We start from the raw sequence: 17,567 nt of genomic DNA on the forward strand, positions 1-17,567 counted from the left end.
TCGGGGAGTTTATGGCGATCCATCCTTGTGAGTTTGCAGCAGCTGTGCCCGAAAATGTGGAATTGAGAGCCAAATGTATGGCGATGGCGTTAGAGGTCACTTCGCCACGCCGCCACGCCCACCTGCTCCATCGAATCTGGTCGTGGTTGGAATCCTCAACACACCAACATGTCTTCTGTGTCTGGGCACAGTTTCATGTTGATGAGGTCAAAGGGGTCAGATAGCGACCGTCCACAGTAAAACATGACACTTCCTGTTCTCATGGGGCGTGGCCTAAGTGATGTCATCATTCGACCATAGGGTATTGTAGGAGACCCGATAATGATCAATCACAGAAACTTTGGTGCCTCTGTGAGTTTCTGTGTAGGAGATATAGCAGTTTATTTTTTTATGGCGAGTAGGTGAACTTTGACCCCTGCTAACCCCCCTTCAGCATACTCAAAAACTCACCGTTTGATAACTTTAGATGGGACATGCCTTATGAACAGACTGACCGAGTTTGAAGCCGATCAATCGAAATCCCTAGGAGGAGTTCGATCAAATACGAAGGCTGTAAACGGCAAAAATGGCCCCAAAATTGGACCTTCAATCCAAAATGGCTGACTTCCTGTGATACTTGCACTATGACATTAATTGTAAATTTTGAGCATCTTGGGGAGCTCTACAAGTGTACCAAATTTCATGTCTCTAGGATAAAGTAAGTGAATAGCAAAGGGTCCTTTGAAAATTTGTAGGTGGCGCTATTGAGCCATTTTTTATGGGATTTTTGCAATGACCTTAAAATACAAAATTTTGAAACTCCCTTTACGCGTCCGCCAAGTTTGGTGAGTTTTGAAAATGATAAAGCCCCCAAAAAGGCCCCTCTTTAGGGGGGCAGAATAATAATAATTAAAGCTGCAAGCAGCCTCGAACGGCCCTCGCAGCCAAGCGCCGCTCCGGCCTATTGCCACCGCGGGGTACTAGCAACCGTCGCCTCACGTCAGCCACCACAGAAGCTCTCACGCAGTTTTCAGCTCCTCCGCCTGCACCGCGGAAGCTGTTGCTCAGTTTCCATCAACGCTGGCCACGTGCTAACACAGAAGTTGTTGCGCAGTTTCCGCGCCCGTCCACCAGGCGGTACGCACTGATGCGTTCGGAGGCGCTCCTTGACGATGCAAAAAATGTGGTGCAGATTCATTGGTTTAGCGAGGAAATATAGCTGGCGGATTAATGTAGGACGCGCAGTGGAGCCAAAATATATTTCAATGCTGTTGTTCTCTTTAGAGGTCAACAAAGGTCATACGTATCCAATTTGGCGTCAGTCGGATGATCCACGTGTCATATACAGCCGATCATATGCACATGGCGAAGTACTACAGTTCGTCATTTTTCATCATCTTCAGCTGTGTTTCTAAAGCACTCTATTTCATTGTTGGAGTAATATTTACTCGGAGTGGCGAATTACTGAAATGGTTTGTAAGAAGTAAGAAAACGCTACATTTACTGCATGATTTAATTCAACAAAAATTATCTGAGACATTTCTATCCTTTTAGAAATTTCATGGCAACGCTCTCACAAAGTTTTCGCGCCCATCCGCCCATGGATCTGTTTATCATCGGTGGAGGAACACTGACACTTACTGGCGAAATACTGATATTGTTCTTCATCCTGTTTATCTGCTGTTTCATTTGTGGAGCAATACTGACCCAAGTGGCGAATTACTGAAATGGTTTATAAACGCCAAAAATGGGATGAAAATCTGAACTTCAATCAAAAATGGCCGACTTCCTCTGGGGTTTAGACCATGGCTCCAAGAGACTTTTTTGTAAGTCCTGACATGGTACACACGTGTACAAAGTTTCGTAATGTAGGTTAAAGCATGGCTTGGGGCTGATCATTTAAAATTTTCTAGGGGGCTATAGAGAAATTAGGCCACACCCTACAAATATTGTGATGGATTCCTGTCGGGGAGTGGATGAAGATCCATCCTTGTGAGTTTGGAGCAGCTGCGCCCAAAAATGTGGAATTGAGAGCCAAACGTATGGCGATGGCGTTACAGGTGACTTCGCCACGCCGCCACGCCCAGCTGCTCCATCGAAGCTGGTCGGGGTTGGAATCCTCAACACACCAACATGTCTTCTGTGTCTGGGCACAGTTTCATGTTGATGAGGTCAAAGGGGTCAGATAGCGACCGTTCAGAGTAAAACATGACACTTCCTTTTCTCAGGGGGCGTGGCCTAAGTGATGTCATCATTCGACCATAGGGTATTGTAGGACACCGATGATGATCAATCACAGAAACTTTGGTGCCTCTGTGAGTTTCTGTGTAGGAGATATAGCAGTTTATTTTTTTACTGCGAGTAGGTGAACTTTGACCCCTGCTAACCCCCTTCAGCATTCTCAAAAACTCACCGTTTTGATAACTTTAGATGGGACATGCCTCATGAGCAGACTGACCGAGTTTGAAGCCGATCAATCGAAATCCCTAGGAGGAGTTCGATCAAATAGGAAGGCTGTAAACGGCAAAAATGGGGTCAAAATCTGAAGTTCAATCTAAAATGGCCGTCTTCCTGTGGGGTTTCGACCATGGCTCCAAGAGACTTTTTTGTAAGTCCTGACAAGGTACACATGTGTACAAACGTTTCGTAATTGTAGGTTAAAGCATGGCTTGGGGCTGATCATTTAAAGTTTTCTAGGGGGCGCTATAGAGAAATTAGGCCACGCCCACCAAATATTGTGATGGATTCCTGTAGGGGAGTAGATGAGGGACATCCTTGTGAGTTTGGAGCAGCTGGCCTGAAAATGTGGAATTGAGAGCCAAACGTATGGCGATGGCGTTACAGGTCAATTCGCCACGCCCACGCCCACCTGCTCCATCAAAGCTGGTCGGGGTTGGAGTCCTCAACACACCAACATGTTCTCTGTGTCTGGGCACAGTTTCATGTTGATGAGGTCAAAGGGGTCAGATAGCGACCATTCTCAGTAAAACATGACACTTCCTGTTCTCAGGGGGCGTGGTCTAAGTGATGTCATCATTCGACCATAGGGTATTGTAGGGCAGCCAATGATGATTAATCACAGTAACTCTGGTTCCTCTGTGAGTTTCTGTGTAGGAGATATAGCAGTTTATGTTTTTATGGCGAGTAGGTGAACTTTGACCCCTGCTAACCCCCCTTCAGCATACTCAAAAACTCACCGTTTTGATAACTTTAGATGGGACATGCCTTATGAACAGACTGACCGAGTTTGAAGCCGATCAATCGAAATCCCTAGGAGGAGTTCGATCAAATACGGAGGCTGTAAACGGCAAAAATGGCCTCAAAATTGGACCTTCAATCCAAAATGGCCGACTTCCTGTGATACTTGCACTATGACATTAATTGTAAATTTTGAGCGTCCTGGGGAGCTCTACAAGTGTACCAAATTTCATGTCTCTAGGATAAAGTAAGTGAATAGCAAAGGGTCCTTAGAAAATTTCTAGGTGGCGCTATTGAGCCATTTCTTGTGGGATTTTTGTGATGACCTTAAAAATCAAAATTTTTAAACAGGCTTAAGGTCTCCGCCAAGTTTGGTGAGTTTTCCAATATGGTAAGGCCCCCAAAAAGCCCCCCAAAGAGGTGGGAAGAAAAATAATAATAATAATAATTAAAGCTGCAAGCAGCCTCGAACGGCCCTCGCAGCCAAGCGCCGCTCCGGCCTATTGCCACCGCGGGGTACGAGCAACCGCCGCCTCACGCCAGCCACCATAGAAGCTCTCACGCAGTTTTCAGCGTCTCCGCCCGCACCGCGGAAGCTGTTGCTCAGTTTAAACTTCTCCAACTCCGTTCCAACAGAGCCTTCTTGCTCAAAAGCGTGGTTTGGATTTGCAACTCCAAAATCCAAGCAAAATGTTGAGCGTAGTCCAGTTCTGTGGCTCCAAAAAGCAGGCAAAATGTTCAGGAAAACTTCGCAGCTCCAGCTGTCGCCGGCTGACTGTTATTACGTAGCGTCGATCTGTTTTCTCATTGATGGAGTACCACTGCCTCCTGCTGGGGCAATACTGGTATTGCACTAGCAGTACCAGTATTTCTCCACAAGGTGCCAGTAGTACTCCATCAACACTGACCCCAGTGTGTTCTTACTTCGCTGTCATAAGTTTTGCTGAATGACTTTGTTTGTATTATTTCTAGCAAAAATGAATGAATGTTTGTACTTTAACCCACAAAATAAACTTATATATATAAAAAGTTATAATAATGTATATTTAAATAATTAATAACAACATAACCTATGTGCTGCTGTTTTCTAGGGGGCGCTATAGAGAAATTAGGCCACGCCCACCAAATATTGTGATGGATTCCTGTCGGGGAGTTGATGGGAATCCATCCTTGTGAGTTTGGAGCAGGTGGGCCCAGAAATGTGGAATTGAGAGCCAAACGTATGGCGATGGCGTTACAGGTCACTTCGCCACGCCGCCACGCCCACCTGCTCCATCGTAGCTGGTCGGGGTTGAAATCCTCAACACACCAACATGTCTTCTGTGTCTGGGCACAGTTTCATGTTGATGAGGTCAAAGGGGTGAGATAGCGACCGTTCAGAGTAAAACATGACACTTCCTTTTCTCAGGGGGCGTGGCCTAAGTGATGTCATCATTCGACCATAGGGTATTGTAGGACACCCGATGATGATCAATCACAGAAAGTCTGGTGCCTCTGTGAGTTTCTGTGTAGGAGATATAGCAGTTTATTTTTTTACGGCGAGTAGGTGAACTTTGACCCCTGCTAACCCCCCTTCAGCATTCTCAAAAACTCACCGTTTTGATAACTTTAGATGGGACATGCCTTATGAGCAGACTGACCGAGTTTGAAGCCGATCAATCGAAATCCCTAGGAGGAGTTCGATCAAATAGGAAGGCTGTAAACGGCAAAAATGGGATCAAAATTTGAACTTCAATCTAAAATGGCTGACTTCCTCTGGGGTTTAGACCTTGGCTCCAAGAGACTTTTTTGTAAGTCCTGACAAGGTACACACGTGTACAAAGTTTCGTAGTTGTAGGTTAAAGCATGGCTTGGGGCTGATCATTTAAAATTTTCTAGGGGGCGCTATAGAGAAATTAGGCCACACCCTGCAAATATTGTGATGGATTCCTGTCGGGGAGTGGATGACGATCCATCTTTGTGAGTTTGGAGCAGCTGCGCCCAAAAATGTGGAATTGAGAGCCAAACGTATGGCTATGGCGTTACGGGTCACTTCGCCACGCCACCACGCCCAGCTGCTCCATCGAAGCTGGTCGGGGTTGGAATCCTCAACACACCAACATGTTTTCTGTGTCTGGGCACAGTTTCATGTTGATGAGGTCAAAGGGGTCAGATAGCGACAGTTCACAGTAAAACATGACACTTCCTGTTCTCAGGGGGCGTGGCCTAAGTGATGTCATCATTCGACCATAGGGTATTGTAGGGCAGCCGATGATGATCAATCACAGTAACTTTGGTGCCTCTGTGAGTTTCTGTGTAGGAGATATAGCAGTTTATTTTTTTACGGCGAGTAGGTGAACTTTGACCCCTGCTAACCCCCCTTCAGCATACTCAAAAACTCACCGTTTTGATAACTTTAGATGGGACATGCCTTATGAACAGACTGACCGAGTTTGAAGCCGGTCAATGGAAATCCCTAGGAGGAGTTCGATCAAATACGGAGGCTGTAAACGGCAAAAATGGGCTCAAAATTGGACCTTCAATCCAAAATGGCCGACTTCCTGTGATACTTGCACTATGACATTAATTGTAAATTTTGAGCATCTTGGGGAGCTCTACAAGTGTACCAAATTTCATGTCTCTACGATGAAGAAAGTGAATAGCAAAGGGTCCTTTGAAAATTTCTAGGTGGCGCTATTGAGCCATTTCTTATGGGATTTTTGCGATGACCTTAAAATACAAAATTTTGAAACTCCCTTTACGGGTCTGCCAAGTTTGGTGAGTTTTTGAATATGATAAAGCCCCCAAAAAGCCAATTCATTTGGGTGGAAGAATAATAATAATAATAAGAAACAGTACAGAAACAATAGGCCTTCGCAGCGCTTAGCTGCTCGGGCCTAATAATAAACAGTACAGAAACAATAGGCCTTCGCAGCGCTTAGCTGCTCGGGCCTAATAATAAGAAACAGTAGGAAAACAATAGGCCTTCGCAGCGCTTAGCTGCTCGGGCCTAATAATAATAATAATAATAATAAACAGTACAGATACAATAGGCCTTCGCAGCGCTTAGCTGCTCGGGCCTAATAATAAGAAACAGTACAGAAACAATAGGCCTTCGCAGCGCTTAGCTGCTCGGGCCTAATTAAAGAGCGACTGGGAGAGAGGATAAAAAAAAAACACTATGGCCTCAGTTTAAGCATCATCTCTAGTTATTGATGGCGAAACAGCTTGGATGAATATGGGAACATTTTGGATTGGTGAAAGTGCAGAGAGGTTATTTGCATAAGTTTTATTTTTCTGGACTGTTTTTATTGGAATGACTTTTAATCACTTTGATTTTACGTCTTTGCAGCTGATCCAGCTCACAGGCATCACTACTGCATAGAGCAAATACGCTTTCAGTAATTATCGCTTTTTATTTACATGTGACTTTTTATTTACATCGCTTTTTATTTACCTACATACATTTATGTAGGTATGCAGAAAATAAATAAGCAATGCTCTAATTCAAAGCTAATTTCTGAAATTAGGGAACACTTTGAGGCAAAGTTTTCGTCTTGTCTGCCGATGGTGTTTATGATTTCAGTCATTGCACAGAGCAGAGCCGACGCCACGTTCCCTAAATCTGAGTTCGACGTCAGAGCCGGAATGACGCGCAAGCTGAAGCCTAATTAGGTACAGGATGAACTTAACTGGCTGAGACTGCAGTCTTGCCATCTCAGCCAGTTTAAAGACATATAAATGAAGATGTGCACTGCTGCACAGCCCACTCTGCTAAGAGGAGGACAGCGGTGTTTACGTAAGGAGATCGATGCTGCTAAATCGCTGCATCGACAGTTCTTGTTGTTGAAGCCGAGGAACCGAGTCTGAACAGGTTCTGTTGAGGTATCAATGGGACTGGCTGAGGCCGAGCCCAGAAAGAAGCAAACTGTGTAAGCTTTTTAGTTTATTTGAACTGAACAAAACCATTGATATCGTTTCTTCTTCATTGAGCAAAAGCACATCCTGTCTTTATCAGTTCCTTTTTTTTTTCCATATTTAGATTCCCGCTGAAGTAATTTCTTCAAAAAAACAATGAGCTTTATGATTTTAAAATAGGCACCATCAGCAGGAGCAATGACTCGTTTTCCACATCGCGGTGTTTAAAATGTAGGACGGTTTGTCTGTGCTTCAGTTATTTCAGACCGTAAAAGAAATACAGTCAAAATAAGGAAGCTTTGAACAGAAAATAAAAAATTAAATAAAAAAAAAGATGGTTTTAGCTTTGACGACAGTTAAAAAGTGAGTAAAATTATCCTTGTGATCGCTGAGACGACGACCAGGAAGACAGACAGCCAAGTGATAAACTGGCTCATGGGGGAATTTCATGCTGAATTGCTTTTTGACTGATGTGTGAGTGAAATCGTAGCACATCTATCACTTACTGACAAGTCGTTGCTGTTTTAAACTGGAGGCTGGAATCACTGCAGTTCACATGTTGTTTCCTTTATTCTATTGATATTTCCATCCAGTGTGTACATATCTTCATCACTGATGTTTCTGTTTTTTTTTATTGTCCCTTTTATTCAGAAGGTTAAAGACTTGTTTGGGGTTGGGAAAGTATTGATCTTGGGATAAAATAAATGGAAGTCAACACAATGTCTTCATACGGTCAGAAATACAAACACGAATGGGTGAAAATAGAGCACATAGTCAGCCTGTTGCACTAAAAGAAAAATAACTCCGATATTAAGTAAGTGACTCTCTTGAATCTCTGTGATGTGCTCATGCAAGCAAAAAGAGAGACAGTGATTCACTTGCTTTCACTCTCTCAAAAATACAGAATTCTAAAAATAAATGATCTAAAATTCATCAACTCATCTTTTGATTGTTGCACCTTGTTTGTGTAGTTCGACCACCCAAATTCAGGTAGGCAGGCAGCAGAGTATTCAGAGTCGTGGCCTTGACTTTACGTTAAAACTCCCCCCAAAAAACGATTGTCTTGCTACCAAAGACCATAAACTAATCTTCCCCTGCTTTGCCAACAGTGAAAATAATAAAGTCCCATAATGATGCAAGAAATTTCATACAAACACTTGATGCAGCCTGCAATCATAGAAAACACATTTAAAAATTTCCAAAAGCCAACTGAGTGTCTTATTTCTTTTCTGTACATGGAGGAATGACTCACTTGTTTGTAGCACTCAGTTATTTCTTCAGAGGAATATTTCTAAGCCCAGGGAGGGTCCGAGGTGCAAGATTTTCTCTTGTCTTCAAAGCTTTTGGGTCGTGTTTGATCTACTTTACTTTGTTGGTTCTTCTTTTCCATGTTTCTGCATTCGTTGTCTCAGCAAAACAGGAGCGCAAACAACGAGTGTTGTGCTTTACATGCAACAGAAATTAATGAATTACATGCTGACAGCAATGTTGAGTGCTTGAGTGTGGGATCTTCTCACAGTGAAGATTATCACGTCAACTCCAGGGGATCAAACTTCACGAGTGAAAATGAAAGAAAAAAAAGGGAAGAATGACTCTTTTGAAGAATGATTTCCAAGCATTATTTTGTCACCCGTCATGAATTAAATATTTTGTTTGAGCTGAATTGCTGCAGCTCATTATGCACCGCACATTTTGAGATGAGAATCTCTGCTGGCTATATAAAAGTTTAATTTGCTTCATTCAGCTAATTGCTGTGTGATTGATTATATAATTACTCTGTATTTGTTCCCTGGTTGTTCTTCTCACACGGTGGAGGTTGTAATTCCCTGAATGTGGCAGTGTGCTGCTATTCCCACTTGTCATTTCAGTGTTGAATGCTTGCGTGTGTGTGTGTGCGCGTGGATACGTCTGTGTGTTTAGGGTACATAACTAGCTGCATGGTTGTATTTTCTTCCTCTGCTTCATGTTTCGTGATATTTGCTCTACTCCTCTGAGATCCCACAATGCGCAGCGGTGCTCCAGTTTCTGCTTTCTGAATTCAGCAAGCGGGCAACTGCCTCGAAAAGCAAAACAAAAAAATAAAATAAAAGGACTCGTCCAGTCTGAAAAAACAGAAGACGGATCTAGATCAGGCCCCATCAATATTTAACGACACTTCTCATCAGTAAAACATGAAGGACAAGACTCGTGTAGAGTCGTCACATGGCGCTCAGGTTCCTTTGAGTCAGATTGCCGTGACTTGAATCGGGTTTACCTCCTGAAAGCAGATCTTCTCAATATCAGGAAACATGTCAATGAAAACGCTTTCGTACTGTTAAGAAAAGTCCTTCAGAGCATGTTCGAGTCATAGTATATGTTAGTAATGACTGTCGCTAAATATCATAAAAAGCCTTTACAGTCATGAGTTTTTAGGTTTCCTCTCCCCAAAGAAAACTAAGAAAGTTTAACTTCTGCCTCTTTTTGCACATCTTGTTTTAGATGCATGTCTCAGTTGAGTCTGCATGTAATTAGCTGAACGATTTGGCCATTAGAACAACCCCTGCTGTCTTATCTTGCTCAGATGAGTCGACAGCTAAAGCGGTGAGATGGAGCAGCCACGATAATTCCCAAAGGTCACAAAGTTTGAGGCTGATGGGCTCATTGATGTTTGGTTAAATTAAAATTTCACATCTATACCCATATAAGCAACATTTAAAAGCCGACATACGACTCACTGTCTGCAGCAGGTTCCTCCTCTGTGATGAGATGCAGCATTTCATTTAATTATCCTCATGTTGCAATATTTCACTGCTGTGATATTTTTGTCTACAGCAATATTTCGTTGTTTTGATTTTGGTCAGATAATGAACAACCTATTTCAGTTTGATTGTTGTGTGCATTAATTTGCTTACTCGTTTTTTTCTTGTTTGGTTTCACTCCCATTTCTTCATTTTTGATTTTGAATCTTTACTTGAAACCTCCTTAAAATCCAACAGTGGAAAATGTGAATTTTTGCCATTTTGCAACTGGTTTTGAAATTTTGTTCAGGAATCTGGACACTTGTTCCAAGAAGATGATTTCATAAAGTGGTCAAATAATGCTTTCGGTTCACTGCAACAATGTTCTGAAAGACATTTTGTGTCCATATTTTCAACTTCTCACTAAAATTGTGTTTCGTTACTTTTATTGACACTGACAGCCTCTCAGTAAACACTAGTTGTTCTGGATGCACCAACACAAAGTGACTTACACCTGTGAGGATGAAAGAGAATGATGCTCAGTTTAATTTTGTGTTTGCAGATAAAAACCTGAAAATCGCAGCATGAATGTGTAGTTCCCCTAAGTCTACTGCTGCATACTTTGTAGAAACAGCTTTCGCTGCACACACAGATGCAGATATTTAAGGTGCGCTCCTCCGAGATTTTTCCAGAATCACCTCAGCCTGTTCCAGATACACACTGTGAAGATAAGATCAGAGACCAGAGCGGACTGACTCCACATTAGAAAAACAAAGATGCACTGGACAGAGAAAAAAAAACTTTAGAAGTTTTTATCGCCATAATTAGCCAGCTATTTGTGAGTATCTGGACCAGGCAGTTTGCTGAAACACAGCAGCAGCGTTTATCCTCTGTAAACATGGTCTAATTAAATCACAATGTGAAGAAAAACTGCGTAACAGATGTGTGTAAGTGCAAATGTGCCTCGCCACTGGAACATATGACTATGTGTTTGGTAAATGTACAGAATTAATAACCTCTCCTCTTTGAAACCAGCCCATGAAGTCTGTGAGTAAGTAGTGCTGCTGTTTTCCTCTGCCTGGCTGTATCGATTCCTCCTCCTCGGGGGCGACCATCTCAAATTAGAGAGGGGATCACGGCACCTTGCGAAGCAATTAATTTGGCCTTGGAGAATCTCTTTGTTCTGTTTGTTGGTGTTTGTGGGAACATAGATAAAGGGGGAATTATCAGCTGCTTAGACAGAATTGATTCACATGTTTTGCCAGAGCCTGGGGCAAATAAATGAAAACCTAGAATGATGCAGAAACAAGTCTGAATGCATGAATTCTAATACCAACAAAAAACCCAATGCATGCAGAGGGGACTGTATGCTGTGCATGCTACATTCATCGCATCAAACATGTTGCTAAATACACAGTTAATCCCAAAGTTATCCACACTGCTGGGAAATTTAGAATTAAAGTCATATTTTTACTTTCAAATGTTTGTAAAAATAGGATATTACAGTGTGCTAAGGATTTTGAGCATAAAGAGAAATTTATTTTATGTCTGGTTTTCACTTTATTCAAAAGAGAATGTCTGAATTTATTCCTCCCTGTCAGATTTTGTGTGAAAATTCTGAGTTCTACATTATTCTAAATAGTTTGTGGTGTTTCAAAGCAGCATAATTATCCTGATTAGTGGGTTTCATCATGTCGACAGCAGCTGGTTTGTGGCAGGTTCAGGTTTTCATGTAGTGTAAAATGTCCTGATGCCTGAGTGTATGAATGCATGGTTGTTGTCTGTGTGTTGCCAGTTGAAATGAGCTTGTTGTTTGATAGCTACAGTGGTTTGATGAGACTGGGCAGAGGTTTCACTCCAATGAGTGCGCTCCAGTAAAATTACTCTGAAAATAACAAAAGTTTACTCAAATTGTAAAGTTGAGACATTTTACTTTTCCTTGTATTAACCTTTACTTGTGGCTGTACATCGACATGGACTGTGGCTTAGAGACCAGTCTGGAGCAAAAAGGACTCCAGGACTCGCTGTGACCTAGAAAAGACTGTGTTGTCCTCTAAAGGTTGGCGAGTTTAGACATTTAGGAGCATCGAATTGTGTGCTAGTGAGAACGTAATGTCAAAACATAAAAAAGTTTGTCAGAGTAGCAAAGAGTGGAAGCTTCACAGAGAGATTAGCACTAATGAGCTGTGACTTTGGCCATAGAGATAACAGACTATTAATCAGTCTTTGTTGCTCTGCCCCTAGTGTCTGTACGTAGCAGAGGGGGAGGATTCACTCTCTGAATCACTGGATCATCTCTGTATTTCTAGGCTTTTTGTTTGTTTCCCCACTTTATTAAAATTTTATTTTGGCCACTGGAGCTTCAGATACTTGGAGGCTCTACTGCTCCAACAAAGAATGCATCAATTAATAAGAACAGGATTACACACATTCCTAAGACAAACAGCAGACAACGGTTTCAAGCAGTGAGTTTTGTCATGTCTCATTTTGAGCATAAGAACCAGAAGGTTTTCTCGAAATGTGATTCATTATTTATGGATGAAACCAGCATGGAGGAGGCTGTCAGGGAGCATTTTCCTCAGTGCTTCATGGTGGATGAAATTTCAATTTAGAAGAAAATGTAAGTGTATAGATTAAGGATAATCCAGCATTAGATTGTCATTGTGTGACAACTTATAAATACAAATAGCACAACGTCACAATATGATGGTATTTATACAGTAAAAAAGGTTTCGTAGAAACATTATTATTTCTATGGAGGTAAAATGATGTAATTATAGTTATGATAGTGGTATTCCTTTGATTATGACTTTGTAGGAACATTAATATGATGTATTCTGGGGCATTTTTCAAGGGTTCATTGTTCTGAATTTGTTGTTTTGTTCTTAAAGGAGAAACACTGGTGTAACAAACTACTCAAGACTAAAGTAGCAATAACACAATGGCTGTGAGAAGGAAGAAGTCAGGAAGAAGTCAGATCCCGAAGCAACAGCTTGGAGACTTGACAAACTGGCACCCTACAGATAGATTTAAAAGCTTTATTTCAAATTCTATCTACCAGTAGTATAAATTATCCCATTGTAAAAAAAACAAACAAAAACAAACTGTAAATCAGATAGATGTCGCGCTCCACTCCTGTCTCAGCTGTACTTCCTTTCAGACCTGCACCACCAGGCTACCTTGCATTAAACCGTGAAGTGATTGTGAAGTTTCACTTTCCTCCACATGATCATCTTGTGTTTCTTTGTACTTGAGGTTGAATTCTTTTAGTCCAGAGTCCACAACTAATTTTCCAGCAGCAACATGTTCTTTGGCCCTAAAAGTGAACTCAAGCTAATGCAATACATGTGGTGGACAGAAGAAAAGAGAAAGGACTGATGTTTAAATCCGATTGTCTGCAGCAGCCAAACAATTCCGACTTTTACACGCAGGGGAGACATAATATGTAAAACCTGCAGTAAAAGAAAACATTTCTTCCAGCTGCGGTTATCTATGTTTGTATTTTCTTCATTCTTAATCTTTCTGTAGTGGCCGCGGCATAAACAGCTTTTCTTCATTTTCCCTTCGGTTTAGCTGTTTCCATTCCAATCCTAGACTCCAACTGCTTCATAATGTGGGGCCAAAAACAAGCTTTTTTTTGCTTTTTGTGGGTGTGGAGAAATCCAGCCTCTTCAACCAAGTGCCTCCATGCTCACCAACGTCTCCAGCATGCAGGACTTTTGTAGGAGTCCATCCCTTTTCTCTGACATCTTTATTTATTAATCCACATATCTTTAAAGACTCTTTAAAATAATACTAAAAACAGCATCTGCTTTGGTTTTGTCCTAATATATGAATAAATGTGCACTTCAAGGAGCTTTGTTCCAGAGACAGATGAGCTATTCTGAGAAATAACTAATTCAAAAGAAAATTAAGAACAACTCCTATATATACAGCAAGGACTTCATCAAGATCATAAACACTGGTAATTTTAGAAGTACACATAAGAAGATACTGCTAACCAGTTTTAGCTAGTAGCAACTCTGCTGTAAAACCTGATTTTATATTTTCTGCCTTCGCAGTAAGAACCTTTCAAACACACAGCAGAGAACAGCAGAGATGAACGAAGCAAGACAACTGTGCTTTCCTCCTGTTTCCTCCTCTGACTTTGACTCCGCTGTGTTCTCCGTTATGTGTGTTTGTTGTTTATTTTCTCCATTATCTCAGTTTTTCACAGACCCCTGTGCCAGCAGCCCTTGTCTCCATGGAAACTGCAGCCGGAGCGAAGGCGGGGAGGAGGGCGAGCCAGCCTACTCGTGCGAGTGCACAGAAGGCTACGAGGGAGAAAGGTGCGATCAGATCTTGCTGGACCTGCCACCCGCCGCCGACTGGGGCCCGGCCACCCCCTCCGCTCCCGAGCTGGCCACGCCGGTGACCTCCACAACAGCGGCCACGACTCCGCCCCAGCATCCAACCACGGTCCCAGCCACCACCACACCGGCGCCGCCCACCCTGCAGCCGTGGCAGCCCAAGCCCGGGCAGAGGCTGCTGGTTGTGCAGTGGGATGCAGACAGGGTGAGAACGTTTCCACTAAACCTCAGCTCCAGAAGATTTACAGTTCTCCCCTCGCCCTGTGAAACAGTCGTCCAAACCAACCTGGTTCATTATGAAAAATTTATTGCATCCAAAAGAGTTTTCATAAGCTGGTATTGACTCTTTTACATTACTCTGGGGGAATTTTGGTCCACTCTTATTTGCAAAAGTGTCGTCAGTTTAAGGTTGCATCACAGCTTATCAATCAGATTTAATCAATCAGACTTTGACTAGACCTCTCCTGAACCTTCCTTTGTTATCCATTCAGCTGATGGTTAGATATTCTCAGCATTTTTTTGTCGTTTTGTTTGAGTGAAATTCACAGTTTCATCAATTTGAAGTCATTCGGATCTTGAACGCAACGAAGCAGTCTAAGACAATCACACTTCCACTTCACATAATACTCTTATGGTATTCTAAGATGTTAGTTTTACACTAGATCCTGTTTTCAGTATAGAATGATCCAGCCTACGCAGTATATTTTAAGTGTAAGTGTTACAAATGTTGACAAAAAGCTGATCTAAGTTTGCCTCAAATCCAAACTTAGAACTGAGGCTGAAAGCCAAACACCTGTGCTCATCCATACCACAGACAGCAAATGTTCACAATGAGCTATTGGAGCTATTAAAAGTCAAGAAATTACAACCCAGAAAAGGTCATTTAAAAACTGAAAATGTTTTGGGACCCTCATTGCTGATCTCCCTGTGTTGTCAATTCACTCTTGCAGAAATTCTGTTAGACTGATCTCTCCTGGGAAAGTTTATTGTTGTTATTATTAAATTTGGGATTTCTAGAATCAAAAGTAGTTTGAAACACTTAAAAAACTAAAATAGCTGATAAATATATAGCTGTTTATCAGCTGTTTTGACTGATGCATATGACATGTTTTTTTTTTTTTTTAGAGATCTTTTATTCTATTTTATGTTGCTGGACACTTTTTTGTTTTTACACCACAGGCAACTTGTGGTTTAATAAAGGGGGACAATAGCTTTTTCACAAATTGACAGGTTGGTTTAGATATTTTTTTTCACCCTGAACTTATCTTTGTCTGACTTTGAAATTCTAAAGATTTGAAACATTTAAAGAAACGTGTTTAGGACTATATATTGAAAATGTGATGGTTTGTGCTTCAGGTCACTGAGGGTCTGCACTGTGTGAGCCCTGAGCTCTGTGAGCTGACGTCAGGGACCCTGACTCTGTCTCTGGAGGTGCCTGAAGAAACCGCTGTGAAGTAAGAGGAATATCATAAAGTCTTTAAAAACGGGCAGCTCCCTTCGAAATGTAACGTTCAGAAAAAGTCGAGAACGTCTGTCCTCCTCTTGCTTCAAAATTCACACCAGCTGCAGTTTACACTCCAGCCTAGAGTTGATCTAATTAATCTGTTGCTGCAAAAGTTTCTGAAGAACTGATTGCTCGAACTTTTAAAAACGAACTGCATTCAGGTGCATAGAAAGGAAGCCGCCGGCCGGCTCCATGTCATCTATAAATCTGTAGATCCCGCTGCAACCCGAGAATAGGTAGTTCTGTCCAAAATGTACCTATTAAAAATACAGAGTCTGCATAATTATTTCACAGAAGAAATAAAAATAGAGCCTGCTGTGCGCATTATTTTATGTACATACTTACCGTGCAGCAACTTTCGCAGGAAACATTTTTCAGCTTGAAGGTTGCGTCACTAATACCCTTTCGTTTGAAACCCTGCGACCCAACTGTGCCATGCCAGCACAGGTGCGCTCAATTTATTAGGAGTGTGATTGTCCAAAAACAGTGTTGCAGCAGCCCTGTAAACAGGAGTTCAATGAATTATGCAGATGGAGTGGTCAAGGTGATTGCTGGATGCCCTTGACGTTCTCATTACACATGAGAGGCACGGCGCAGGGCTCTGCTGGTGATCTCAGACAAAAGGCTGTGAACTGGGAGGTAATCAACCTCCGCTGCCCTGTTTTCCTGCTTTTTGATTACACAAAATGCCTGAATAATGTACCATAATGCTGGTTCTGAGGAGACTTTTTCAAATTAACATCTCGCACCGTCCAGAGCTGCAATGACCACCGAGTTTAATTAGAAAAGCAGATAAGTATATCTGATAGATGTCACACAAAAGGGGGTCGCAGTTGAAGATCTGTGAGAAAGTCAAGGTTACTTCTGTTGTTGCTTTACTTGAACCCACAAACTTCTGAAAGGTTTTTGTGGCTCTTGTGGCCTTTATTCGTAGGCCGTCGTGAATGCTCAGTTTGCCTTCGTAACCCTCTGTTCCAGTCAATAAGTAAACTAAGTCCAACTTTCTGTAATTTGAAAGGATGAAGAGCAGAGAGAAAAGGGAAAGACATTCAGTAAATAGCCCAGGCCGGGAATCAAACATGTAATTTCTCCTTACTTTTGGTTGAGCCTTTTGTTCATTCCCAATGAGCAAAATGCTGACTGTAGTGGAAGATCTTATGCTGTGTCAAGTCATCTCAGTCGGATTTACATACAGACTTATTTTAGAGTTGTCCATGTATGGACATACTGTTGGACTTTGGGTCTTTGTCCCTTTGAACACAAACTGATGGTCAGATGTTCTTCAGGATTTTCTGGTAGAGAGTAGATTCATGTGTCCAGCAATTACAGAAAGTTGTCATGAAGCAGTGAAGCAGCCATGAAGCATTATACTGCCACCACCATGTTTGATTGTAAGTATGATGATCAGAGCCTGAACTCTTGGACTCGCATCAAATGTGACCTTCTAAGAAGCGCCACTTCTGTCTGAATAATTCATTGAACATTTCCCAAAAGTCTTTGGGATCATAAAGATGTTGTTGCTAAAGAGAGTTTGTTTTGTTATTATTTTTAGATTTAACTCATCAGAGAGCTTTTCATCAATAAATTATGACTCCTGTGAACCTTTAGTAGCCGTTATTCTTCAGCCAGTCTGAGTTAAAGATGTTGTTCTTACAGTTATGAAAAAAAAAGAAAACTTCACCTTCGAGTGACCAAACCACAGTATTATGATTTCAGTCACATTGCCTCAGTTTCACTTCTTTGCTACATCTCTTCTGTGTGGCACTTTGGGGCAACTATTGCATCAGTCCACATGCTTTCTTTAATTTGAAAGTTAAATGTGTGTCATAATATATTCCGGACCACAGCTTTCAGGCTCGCTTTTCCACTTAGTCAATAATAAAGTAGCATGAATTATTCCCCTCCTGATGTCAGAGTCAGTCT

At 41.8% G+C, this 17,567-nt stretch overlaps 1 protein-coding gene across 1 annotated transcript in view; it reads left to right on the top strand.

The window, feature by feature from the left end:
- The window catches only part of dner (delta/notch-like EGF repeat containing), a 72,102-nt gene that overhangs the window by 35,679 nt on the left and 18,856 nt on the right, over nucleotides 1-17,567 (top strand). Inside the window, exons 2-3 of the mRNA XM_055028815.1 lie at nucleotides 13,998-14,345; nucleotides 15,497-15,594. Of these exons, the coding sequence (XP_054884790.1) occupies nucleotides 13,998-14,345; nucleotides 15,497-15,594 (446 nt within the window). The remainder of the gene's footprint in view (nucleotides 1-13,997; nucleotides 14,346-15,496; nucleotides 15,595-17,567) is intronic.

This window comes from Poeciliopsis prolifica, unplaced genomic scaffold (genome assembly GCF_027474105.1).
Source record: "Poeciliopsis prolifica strain line A6 unplaced genomic scaffold, Auburn_PproV2 SCAFFOLD004, whole genome shotgun sequence".
In the NCBI taxonomy this organism is placed as follows: Eukaryota; Metazoa; Chordata; class Actinopteri; order Cyprinodontiformes; family Poeciliidae; genus Poeciliopsis; species Poeciliopsis prolifica.